The 12,825-nt window shown below is 38.5% G+C and overlaps 1 protein-coding gene across 5 annotated transcripts in view; it reads right to left on the bottom strand.

Annotated features, from left to right (window-relative positions):
* Positions 1-12,825, bottom strand: part of MYH10 (myosin heavy chain 10) — a 153,151-nt gene that overhangs the window by 57,376 nt on the left and 82,950 nt on the right. For 4 of the 5 annotated variants that reach the window (XM_079906023.1, XM_079906021.1, XM_079906022.1 and 1 more), the window contains exons 7-10: positions 7,051-7,114; positions 5,233-5,331; positions 3,649-3,792; positions 3,299-3,394 (exon numbers count right to left, since the gene is read on the bottom strand). In XM_079906023.1, coding sequence (XP_079762149.1) covers positions 3,299-3,394; positions 3,649-3,792; positions 5,233-5,331; positions 7,051-7,114 — 403 coding nt within the window. Of the gene's footprint in view, positions 1-3,298; positions 3,395-3,648; positions 3,793-5,232; positions 5,332-6,215; positions 6,295-6,746; positions 7,002-7,050; positions 7,115-12,825 lie in introns of those variants that run through there. The other variant, XM_079906024.1, reaches the window with a different exon arrangement.

The raw sequence follows: 12,825 nt of genomic DNA, 5'->3' as shown, positions 1-12,825 counted from the left end.
GCCTACACTCTCGTGCTTTATCACGATAAACATCATTTTAGCAGCGAAAAAATAGACTTTAGAGTGTGGTTATACCTTGGCTTACTTTCCTCTACCAGGAAAACAAGTTCCCTTACAACTGCATCACATTTTCTACTTCTAAGCCTTATTACCCTCTTATTTGCCATTTATGCTTTTTTAAAAGAGTCATATTCAATCTAAAAGGTAGTAATTTGCCAATATCGCTCTGAAGGCAACTCCAGGGAGGCGCACGTAAATGTTTCAGCATCACTGGAAATGGAACCATTCACCCTGATTGCACCCCGTGGTCATTTTACATGTGCCTCCGGCCTCTGTTCTCCTGCAGAGAGGTGGTTAGATCTGGCAGTCTTTTTTTGGTTTTCGTTTTTGTTTTTGAAGCAGCAATAATGACCCTAATTTCCCAGCTCTCGCTTGGTTTGTGATTGTTTTTTCAGATTCTGTCTAGTTTCAAACTGCCTTACAGCCAAAGGCCAATAATCAAAACGTGCTCTTCCTTTTGGTTATTATGTTTATGATAAATTTCTGTGATTAAATGTATTTTTTTCTTTTGAATTTGTGGTGCTCTGGTACTACTGGTTAACAGCTATTTGCTATATTTACCTTATTCATGGGGCGGGGAGTGGATAAGGAGGAATGTGCTGTAGAGATTCATGTTTAATAAAGATAATTTTACTTTTAGTACTATAGACAATAGTAGAGAATAAGTCTTTTTTAAGAAATGCCACTTTGGTACCAACATGTAAAAATGCTATGGGAAATTAACGTATAATAACATATTAATAACCTGATGAAATACGCCAGTCACAAAAGACAAATACTTAATGATTCCACTTCTACGAGGTGCCTAGACTAGTCAAATTCATAGAAACAAACTAGAATGGTGGTTGCCAGGGGCTGGGGGGAGGGGGAAATGGGGAGTTGTTTTAGAGTTTAAGTTTGCGAGATGAATTCTGGAGACTGACCACATAATGATGCGAAGATACATTACTGAACTGTACGCTTTAAAAATGGTCAAAATAAATTTTGCTATGTGTAATTTTATCACAATTAAAAAATTTTTAAATACTGATAACCTGAAAAACTCTGTAAGAGAAAGAAATATCACCAATACTAAAAGAAGTCCAAGTGTATATATGCTCACTTCAGGCCCTTATTTTTTGATCCTGAGTCAAGCATCAGACTAAAATATTTACAAATGAAATATCTGGGACTTGCTTTGAAATAATCCAGAAAAGGGGAAGTGAGAGGTGGTATGAATGGAACACAACAGGCCGTGAGCTGGTGACTGTCTACGGCAGGTGACGAGAATGCGGGGAGTTCTCTACACTCTTCTCTCTCCTATTACATGTTTAAATTTTACTGTAATTAAAAAGTACAAACTCTTACACACTGCAACACAGCAAGTGTTAATTAACCACCACGACCTAATATAGGTAATAATTTGAGAAAAATTATTTATAGAGTTGTAATTTTTTAAAGCTTCTCATACAATTAGAAAGAGATTTATTTTACTTTCATTACTGGTGATGTAGTGAACAGCAATGAAGCAATGACACTGGAGCCATTTTAGTTGTTTTTTTTTTTTTTTAAAAACAGTTGTTCTGTAAATGAAGCAGGAAAAAAGGAAAAAGGAGGGAAGGATGGAAAGAAAGAAAAATAAAGTTAGAAAGAGATAAAGGAAAGAAGAAAGAAGAAAAGAAAGAAGGAAAAGAATAGAGAAAAAACAAAAAGAGAGGGAAAGCCTTGCCATTATGAGACATTTCCAGATTTTCAGGGAAATTTTCAAATGCCATAGTCTATAAAATTGTATGAAAAAGTAACAAATCAAGGGCATTAAAAAAACAAGGAAAACAAAATCAACCATTATAAGCTAAAAGTTATCTTAAAATAACAAGTAGAGGACTTCCCTGGTGGCGCATTGGTCAAGAATCTGCCTGCCAATGCGGGGGACACGGGTTCGACCCCTGGTCCAGAAAGATCCCACATGCTGCGAAGCAACTAAGCCCGTGTGCCACAACTACGGAGACTGCACTCTAGAGCCCGTGAGCCACAACTACTGAGCCCACGTGCCACAACTACTGAAGCCTGTGCGCCTAGAGCCCGTGCTCCACAACAAGAGAAGCCACTGCAAGGAGAAGCCCTCACACCACAATGAAGAGCAGCCCCCGCTCGCTGCAACTAGAGAAAGCCTGTGTGCAGCAACGAAGACCCAACGCAGCCAAATAAATAAATAAATATTTTTTAAAGGTTAAAAAAAAATAACAAGTAGGAAACCTATCACATTATATTTTAAAAAGTAGAAACACACTTGGCTGCCTTGTCTTTCAGAAGGGTGACCTGATTCTCTTCTACCTCTAGGTCAAGATTTCCAAGCAAACTTACACTAATACGTTTCTTGTTCTAAATCTTAAACTGCTCGATTTTAAGTCTTACTTAACCACGTGAAAGCTACATGGAAGAAGCTGGCCCAAATGTCAATCAAAATACTTTGACTGAATGATATATTTCATGATCCTGGAAATCTAAAGATTTAGGACGAGGTGCAGAAGCTTTGTCAGGAAATGGTGGTGATGAGGTATCAGGAGACGGACAGGTCCCTTAAAAGGGTTACACAGAATTAAATTAATATTGGTTACAACAAAGAAGGCTGATTTCCAGGGCAGAGACTGTGATGCGTGTCAGCCTTCACTGGCCACGGTGGATCCTGTGAGGCAGGACAACGTCCTCGGGTGATCAAGCATTGGAGTCAATACACTGATTCCTCGGTTTTCTTTTTGTCTCCAGACCTTCAGAAGCAGACCCCACAAGGCTTGCAAACATTTTATGGTTCACAAACTTCTGTCCTTGACCAGTGTGAATTTCAATCCATTTTCGATATTTAAAAGCTTGAAGATTTCATATTAAAATCTAGGTTTCCACCTTTCTTTGAAAAGTCAATTCTAGTTGGCAGCCCTGGGCCTATACTGCTGCCAAGGAGAAAACTGGCTACAGAACCTGGCAGCTGCAGCTCCGTTTCAGGTGAGCCCTGTGGTCTCTGCAGCCTGTGCCCCCTTCCACCCCCCAGTCCTAATGCCCCATGGCTAAGGCAGAGTCCCCACTGCCGCGTCTCACCCTGCACCCCATTCTCTTCCCTCCTTTATGGAATCAGAGTGACCCTTGCTCCTAGGCACGTGGAGTCTCATAGGAAACACTTCAGGAGGACTTTTATGCTTGCGTTGTAACATGTTTTTGGAGAACACAACAGACCACGGAAATAAAATCAGTATTCATCAATTACCTGTATTCTCCGGCATGGAAGCTTGATCAGTGTTTCGCTCCTTTTTGAAAGAAATATTTCCGAACTGTAGCACTGAAGATACCACCTTAAGCATTGCTTTATGTTGATATAAAAAGAAAAGAATTAATTAAGATACTGCATCAAAATGTAGCAGAGACATATTCTAACTTATTTTGTGCTAAAAATTAGCTATACAAAATTTTTCAGTAAAGACAAATCTCAGGATTTCATAAAATTACAGGCAGCTCCCATTAGCTTCTCAATCATTTTCTAGTTCAGGTAATTTACCCCCAATTTATAAGTCTTATGAAAATTGAGCATCAGAATCTTATGAGAGAAATCACACATACACAGAATCTCTTCGTGGGAGAAGCCCATTATATGCATTGCTTCCATCGTCTCTTGAAAGTTATCTTTGTCTTGCTGTCCCGGAATAGGAATATAGCCATTGGAGAGAAATCTGTAGTTATTAAATCCTTCAAGGAGCAAATCAGCTGAAAGAAAACGTAACAGGATACAACGTAATAAAGAGGCAGCAACAGACTCAAGCACATCCCCACCTTCCAACTGCACCCACACGGCAGAAGAACATGCAACCCATCACCACCACGTACTTCTTCTTTCTTTATATGCTCATGTTAAATACACAGACATAAGACAGTTTTCCATTATCTGTACAATGAAGGAAAACGATGATGTAAACAACAAACATCTAAACAGGGGCCTTGGGGAACAGCGGTTTGTATAATATTATATTTGAAATCAGAAAGCTGGGGTATGATAATCTTCCAGATAACTCAACTTGATTTTCAGATTTAAATATTTTAGGCATCTTTTGAGGGAAAGCTTTCAAACCCATATCCTATGTTCCTATATTAGCAAGGAGTTTATAGCAAACACTATGAGGTCAACGTGAAGACTGCACATGGGCTTAGATCAAGACTTGGGTATGGAAGGTGTAGAATATGGACCAGGCAAAATGCTGAGCCCAGACAATGCCTTGAAACTGTTTCTCCAAGTCAGTCTGTTTAGTGGTACATTGCCTCTGAGAGTGATGTCTGACACAGTAATAGTCTGACAGGGTATTATAACGGACACTCCCATTGACTCTATACGTCAGGGTCCATGAGTTAGAACTCAACCGACTCCTTCAAGAAATGTGTTCTTAAGAGCAGAAGGACGTTCTCAGGAGCACTCAGAATAGTAAAACAGGTCGTTATCCCTTCAGTAGATGTTATCACGTGCTCCTAGCTTTCTGTGTAACTGGCTCTGCCGCAGAGGATTTCTCCCGATCGCCCCCATCCCTTAATTCTTATTTACATCACATTGAGCTTCTACTGGGTATTGCTTGCTTGCGAGAAGCAGCACGGACTTTGAAACTCAGAAGAAACTGGAAAGTTGTGTACCTTCTCCTCTCCCTCCTGACCCAGCAAAACTCTGACCCAGAACAGAATTTACTTTTTACCCTGTCCAACCCTAAACTTGTGATTCACAAAATAAATCAATAAAAATCCGCACAGGTTCTTTCTAGTACTACTGGAAGCATAACACATATTCGGTTGTAAATCTAGGAATACACACGTTTATTCAAGTTAATTTTATTAAGTAAATTTATTTTCTCTTACTTTTGTATTTATAAACTTTGAAATGGAATGTGTATAAAAACACATCATTTGTTTTCTAATTTAAAATTATTTTAAAAGAAAAGAAACAAAAGTACAAAAGATCATATAACACCACCCATATGCTTGCCACTTAAAGTACTGATCCCATGGCTTGGAAGTTCAACATCATTTTCGTAATTTAACCAGCTAGGATTCTGGTGTATGTGTATAAATCTGTTTCCCAAAACTGTTCTCTTTCTCAAAAAAATTTTTTAATATTAAAAAAGATACTCAACTGAATATAAAATAGTAAAGAACTTTGTAACTTACACTTCAGATGTTCTCCTGCTCCAGATAACAATTGGTAAAAGATATGAAAAGTACGTTCATCTTTTGCTTGACGAACAGCACGAGATTTTTCCAGAAGGTCTGAGCAAAGGAGGTTAAGGGTGACACTGAAGGCAGGAAAAGCCTTTTAACATCAGAATTACTATCACAACTTCACAAATAAGGAAACCAAGGCACAAAGAAATTACTCAAAATAACACAGCTGGGACTTCCCTGGTGGAGCAGTGGTTAAGAGTCTGCCTGCCAACGCAGGGGACACAGGTTCAATCCCTGGTCCAGGAAGATCCCACGTACCGCGGAGCAACTAAGCCCATGCGCCACAACTACTAAGCCTGTGCTCTAGAGCCCATGAGCCACAACTACTGAAGCCCGTGCGCCTAGAGCCCGTGCTCCGCAGCAAGAGAAGCCACCGCAATGAGAAGCCCGCGCACCGCAACGAGGAGTTGCCCCCGCTCACCGCAACTAGAGAAAGCCCACGCGCAGCAACGAAGACCCAACGCAGCCAAAAATAAACAAATAAACAAACAAATAAATAATAAAAATGCGAAGCATTGTATGTAGAAAAACTTAAAAAAAAAAACACCAGCTAATAAGTGGTAGAGGTACAAATCAAAACTTTGTTGAACTCCAAAATACATGTGCGTAACTCCTGTCCTACCCCTTTGAGGCCCCCACTCAGCGCCTGCACGTCATAACACCGCGCCTCCGCCTGGGTAGCAGGACGCACATCTGGGGCCTGCTTGGGTTCTCTGTCCACGGGGCCTTGATGCTCCCAGCGTGTCTCTGGGTTGAAAGCCACACTGGACTCTCAGAGTCTCAGTTTCACTGCTTTGGGAGAGGACTGCCTCCTCTGAAGTAAACCTTCCCAAGGGCCACCAAAGTGAATTATGTGTGTACCATACAGCCTGATTTTAAATCAGACTATCCCAAACACATCCTCCACATCCGGCGAAAAGTGCACTCACATGAACGATGCTCCCCGGTATGAAGAAACTCTAGCTCCGTTCGCCTGTCATTTTCAAGTGCTTCTTGTGTTTTCTGGCTCTGAGCATATTTAGAGACACAAAACACAGTTCTGAATTAACAGGAAAAGTTTGATTCATCCCTCACCTGAGGGATAGAAGCAGTGTATTTCTATCACTAAAGAGTAGTTAACAAGTATCAGAGTATTGTCACCTGTATCCTTCCTAACTGGCACATCATCATTCAGAATCATTTCTAATTTATTATCTCTTAAATCAAATCAATTCTTTATATACCTATCATTCTTTAAGGCCATTCTATGCATGCGACATTTCTTAAGACTAGTCTATGTATTTGACTTTTTTTGCCTCTAGTTTTAGTCTGCTTAACACTAACTGAAACTACTTCAGCTCTGTACATCAATAAGGTTTGTTTTGATGGGACATGCTCATCCCACTAGTATCAGAAGTAGATGGTAAAAAATGGGCTAACACGGCAGTAACTGAAGATGTTTTCAACATATCGGTATTCACCTAAACGTCCTTAGAGCACACAAACACTTCCTGGGTCGATGTACAGGTACCCTCACCTCAGTGGGACTCTCCACTTCCCCAGGCATGTGACCAGATCATGACCTGGTGTTAAAAACAAACAACAACAAAATACCACTTTGGAGTTCATATTCTGAAATTGAAGGTATTTGAACAAGTCACAATCTCTCTGGGCTAAAGTTTTATCATCTGGATAATGGGAGAGGTACCACAGAGGGTTGCCACGAGGCCATAGGAAAATTAAATCATTCTCTATTTTGAATAATGTGATTATGAAAAAGGATACATGTTTCAATGTTGGCCCCAACGATATAGCCAGTTACGTCAAAGTTGATCCGAATAAACTTGCCCTGAAAATAAATCACAAAGAGAAAACTGAAAATAAATTAAGGACACAGGAGATCTGACACTATAATAAAACAATAAGCCAAAGTACCCTGTCATGTATCCATGAATTGCTTACAAAAGCGGATCTTACATATTGCCCCAAATAAAAAGCCTCAATAAATTTTAAAATGTAGGGTTAGGATAGGTTACTCTCCTTGACATAATAAAAATGAAACCCTAACCATTTAGAACTTTTTAAAAGCTCTTCTAAATGATCTGAAAGATTTTAATAGCTTTAAAGGAACACTATGCCCAGCCCTATAATGCTAGACTTGAAAAAAGTAAATAATATAGATGACTTCCTAAGAAAACAGAAATCCATTCAGGAAAACAACAAGAGAAAACTTGAACCGACCATAATCATAGAAAATAATAAAATATAATTACTCCTTTAAAAATGATGGATTGGTCTTAAATAGTTTTGCAAATTCCTAGGGAATATTTGATTGCTTTACTACATAACTGTTTCAGGGAAACAAAAAACAGCGATTCTTTCATAATTCATTTTATAAAGTTGTCATAACACTGAATACCCAAACTGGTAAAGAGATCATAAAAAAGGGAAAGCAATATAAAAGCAAATATCTTACTTATAAATACTGATATAAAAGGCCAAATTAAATACTTTGCAAAATAAAGGAACATAATAATGATAAAAAATTCCAGGACTGCTAAGGACTGATACTGGTAAACATACTACTGTTATTCAGCAAATGAAAAGGCAAGGGATTGGAAGGCTTTCTTTATAGAAGTGGACAGGCAGATTCTAAAATTTAAGGGAAATGAAAAAGATCTAGCAAAGTCACAACAATTCTGAGAAAGAGGACCAGAGCTTGAGGACGTGCACTACTGGATTTCAAGAAGCTATAAAATTAAGACACTGTGGTATTGATTAAAGGACAGAGATACAGAACAATGGAGCAGAGTCCAGAAATAGACCACGCACATTCGGTCAGTTCATCTTTGACAAAGGTGCCGAGGTAATTTAACAGGGAAAGGACCAGTCTTTTCAACAAGTGGTGCTTGAAAAATATGCAAAATGAAACAAAAAGAACCTAGACCCTTACCCCACACCATATACAAAAATTAACTCAAAATAGATCACGGGGCTTCCCTGGTGGCACAGTGGTTGAGAATCTGCCTGCCAGTGCAGGGGACACGGGTTCGAGCCCTGGTCCGGGAAGATCCCACATGCCAGGGAGCAGCTAAGCTCTTCATTTCTACACCGTCCACTTCCTTCCAATCACTTTCATATACAATTCTGCCTTCAGCATTTGTCCCTTTACAAACCATACTGCATAAATGCTGATCCACAAACATTACACAAGATGAAAGAACACTGTCACATGGCCATTTAGTAAAACCAGCGGTCCAGATTCTTATTACAAAATTCTGAGTTAGGAAATCCTTCCTGTTGAATGACTAACTGGATGCCAATGACACATTTCCTTTTTGTCTTTAGAAATAGATTGTTCTTGAGTTTGAGAAAATTCAAGGCTATACCATTTGAAGACTCAACCTGAGACTTACAGAACCAATTTCACTGTCATCAGAGTCTACAACGCTGCCTGTCTCTTTGCATTCATCTTCGGATTCATCTAATATTTGTGAAATGTGTTCCTCTGTCACTTTACTGCTCTTTGTCATTAAGGTGAAAACTTCTGATTTTTTCAATTATGTTCACTGAAATCTAAAATCAGACTACAAAAATACTATCTGTAGCATTCTTTCATACCTTCTTGAAAGATAATGCAATTCTTTGGGCAATACAATAAGCAAACAAAAGGATGACGCAACAGTCACTGTTACAGCCTCCTTCTAGGCAATTCCATTAGTCTTATTACTTTAGTCTTTTTTTTAAATAAATAAATAAATTTATTTATTTATTGGCTGCATTGGGTCTTCATTGCTGCGCACGGGCTTTCTCTAGTTGCGGCGAGCGGGGTTTACTCTTTGTTGCGGTGCCTGGGCTTCTCATGGCGGTAGCTTCTCTTGCTGCGGAGCACGGGTTCTAGGCGCGCCCGTGGGCTCAGTAGTTGTGGCACGTGGGCTCAGTAGTTGTGGCACACAGGCTTAGTTGCTCCGCTGCATGTGGGATCTTCCTGGACCAGGGCTCGAACCCGTGTCCCCTGTGTTGGCAGGTGGATTCTTAACCACTGTGCCACCAGGGAAGCCCCTATTTTTAGTCTTTTTAAACACTGTTGGGAATAACTGATGAATAATGATGAATCAATTCCAAGGATGATGAAATAGCAAAATGTTACAAAATACAGAAAAAAATAGGATCACTAAAACCCTTAATTTTTCTTAGATTTATAAAATGGCCCAAAGGACTCATATGGTAATTATGAGAGAAAATGAGTTTTATGGTATTTTTAAAATAAGTCATATTTGTTCTTGTTTTGTGGAAGACCCTTAAGAAACAATAAAGTTCAAAACTATCAGTCCTTACAAATCATTAGAACTGCTCAAAAAAAAAACCTCAAAAACTAAAATCAGGTCCTGATGTTATAATGAGGATTAAAATTCTTTACAAATTTTAAACAGCTGTATCATCTATACACTATTTCATTAATAAAAAATTACTATTTTAAGAGAGAGTAGTCAAGACAATGTTATTACTTCAAAGCTGCAAAGATTACACTGCCAACACAACTGCTCAGATACTTTTTCAAACTTCTCACTTTAACCCTGCAGAAAGGTTAATCAAAATCATATCATATCACCTAATTCTTACTGAATATTTCACTTAAAAATTCATTATATAGTAATACAAAGGTTCAGTTTTCAATAACTTGTCTAATTTATTATGTATTTATCTACATGCTGTTTAAGCTTTCAACTTCTTATACTATTTCCTATTCCCTTTTCTTTACCACTCTACATTAGAAGTTCAAAATTCATTAAACAAAAGAAATTCTTTATTTGGGCAAAAGGACAAAGTTATCACTGGTAATGTTGAACTCTAATAACTTTAAAATTTTAAATTGAACACTATCCATTTTATATTTGGTGAACTTATTTTTCCTTTACTTCATGAGAAAATATAAACTAAAAAAGGAAGTTAGATTCAAAGGAGAAAAAAAAACAAACTAAAATTTTTTAGTTCTTCTGAACTAAAAACATGGGCTTCTGAACAGGTAACCTAAAAAGAAATGTGCCCAAATAATTTAGACATGTGATCACTTATAAACAAAGTCACCAACATACAACATCTAATTTGCTCATCCGTTCCCTAGCCAAATCGGTTCCCTTTCCTTTTTATAACTGGCATCCGCAGTTGCTCTAACCATTACAGCTAGTGCGAGAGAAATATCTTTTGGCTAAAGGAAAAGCGCCAGGCAAAAAACTAATGAAAAAAGAGGATGGAATGAGAAAGCCTACATGTGGGAGAAGGCAGAGTGGACTGGGGGTGTCCCTCTGGCCCTGTCCTGACCCCAAAAGAAACCAGTAACTCTGAAAACAACCTACTCGGTAACTAATAAATCTTGGTTCTATTTTTAAAACATTTTAACAAAAAAACCTTATAAAGTTGAAAATTATCAACTCTCTATGATATGATACTCATGTTCAGCTATTTTACGAGCTCTACCCAAGTATCAATACTTTGACAAGAGAAAAAAGCAAAATTTCTGAACCAAAAGGAAATACTTTACTGAATATCCCCCAAATGGTCTAGGATTTAAATATTCCCCTTAATGTTGAACATCCTGGCAAATTAGGTAAGAGGCAGGCCAGGGGATGTGAAATCACTTCAGTGATAGTCTTGGGGTGGGGTCAGGGGAGAAAATAAAATATATAGGTTGAAAAGCTTTTCCGTCACATACATAATAAATACTCTTTCAGAATTAACGTTTTTATTAACATACAAATCTAAAGTGGAAAAGAAGCAGAGTTTTACTTTTAAATGGGTTGGGTCCTCTCATCTTTTAGACATGATGTGAAGAAACTTGTGGTGAAGATGCCCACACTGTATTTGATTCCCATATAGGTCAGATTATGGTACTCAGAATATTCAACCAGGATTTCGCCAATAAAAACAAAAACAAAGGAAAAGCAAAAAAAAGGACAAGTACATTATGTGTTAATGATAGAGGATGCATTTTGATGCCAGGCACATTGCTTCCCAATCCAAGAACAACTAAGACAGCATGTTACTGCAAGAGTCTGAACAGCAAAGATGGCCAGAATCCTCTCTCTTATGTAAAACAGAAACTAAAGAATTTCACTCAAAAGATGCAATAGGACAACCTGGATATTTTGATAGTCAAGAAAATAAGAAGAAAATTATCTTACTTAAAGAATTTTATGCCTTCTGAATCGACATTGGCTTTCTGGAACTTTTTCGGTGGGTGGTTAAGACGTATCCATAGTTATGAAATCTAGAGTGTTAGCAACTTACTGCAGGGACAATGCAGGTTTGTTTCATGCTCTGAAAATACTTTCCCCCTTCCTAATTTGGTATTTAAAGTTGTCATAAGATCTTAATTTACCTGAAAACATGTTAGTATAGATAGCGTGCTATGGATGTGTATTAGTTTGCTCCAGGAAATATCTCCACTCTGGAAGCAGCTATTTGCCCTAAATGGGAAAACCCATTCGGGAAGTAATTAGTTAGGATTTAATCCCAAGGCCAGATGGCTATTGTAAATGCTTCAACTATCTTAATCTCCAGATTACACCAGAAGCTTTGTTAATTAGTAAAATGAGTTTTCTTGTGAACTAAGTGGCCCTGTCACTTAGTGTAACGGATGTTAAGAAATTCCTGGGGAAAAATGAGTGACATTAATAGCCATGGACTGATTGGAAATACACAGATGTCCGCCAGCCAGTCTGGTGTGGGCCGGGTGTCAAGGCTGCAGCGAGCCCCAGGGGCTGCGGGGTTGGGAGGGCAGCCATGGATCTGGAGGATGGGGGTTGCGTGGTGCAGACCACGTTCTGTGTCTGACACTGTCACATTTGCCTCGGTAAATCTTTACAGAAAGGCTCAGTGAGACAACACGAGACAGAGCAGCAACTGTGTTCAGTTTACCCACAAAATTGATTCTGGTGCCTGCTCGGATAATACACGTGAGGGCGCAGAATTCTGACTCATTTTCATTGTAACCTGGTAGCCAAGGGGTAAGGAGGCACCTGGAGGCTTTATCTAGCTTCAAAAATTAGAGGCTAATTAGCTACCACAAGGTACGTAAAACGTAATTGCTAAATTGGCTTAAATCTTTGCAAAGGAAACAAAATAGAAGAAATAAAGGAAAAGATTTGTGCAGATATGGTAAGTGATCCCTACTAAAACTTTCTAAGATGAGATGTATCTGCTGATACGATCATTTTGAAATGGAACTCCATTTCTAAAGTTTCATTACAAGACATTCATTTTACATAAATCTCCTCCATCTGGAACGCATTTCACTTGTCCATAAACAGAGAGCTGGACTAATTGCGAACGATTATTTTCATAAGGGCAATGCTCTCCTAAAGAATCCCCTTCAATACAAACCATGAGCTAGTCACCTTTGAAAGAAAAGATATTCTTCAGGAAAGTACTTGTCTATATCAGATCAAAGAAATGGAAACAAGTGGATTCTAAAATTTACAGAGTTTATAGTTTCTAATATTTTCACTGCAGGCATGTGTCTTGTAAATAATGACCACACGGAATTCCACTGTACACACA

The sequence above is a fragment of the Stenella coeruleoalba genome, assembly GCF_951394435.1.
Source record: "Stenella coeruleoalba genome assembly, chromosome: 19".
Lineage (NCBI taxonomy): Eukaryota > Metazoa > Chordata > Mammalia > Artiodactyla > Delphinidae > Stenella > Stenella coeruleoalba.
Note: the sequence above shows the minus strand (reverse complement) of the source record. Positions and strands in the feature narration are given on the sequence as shown.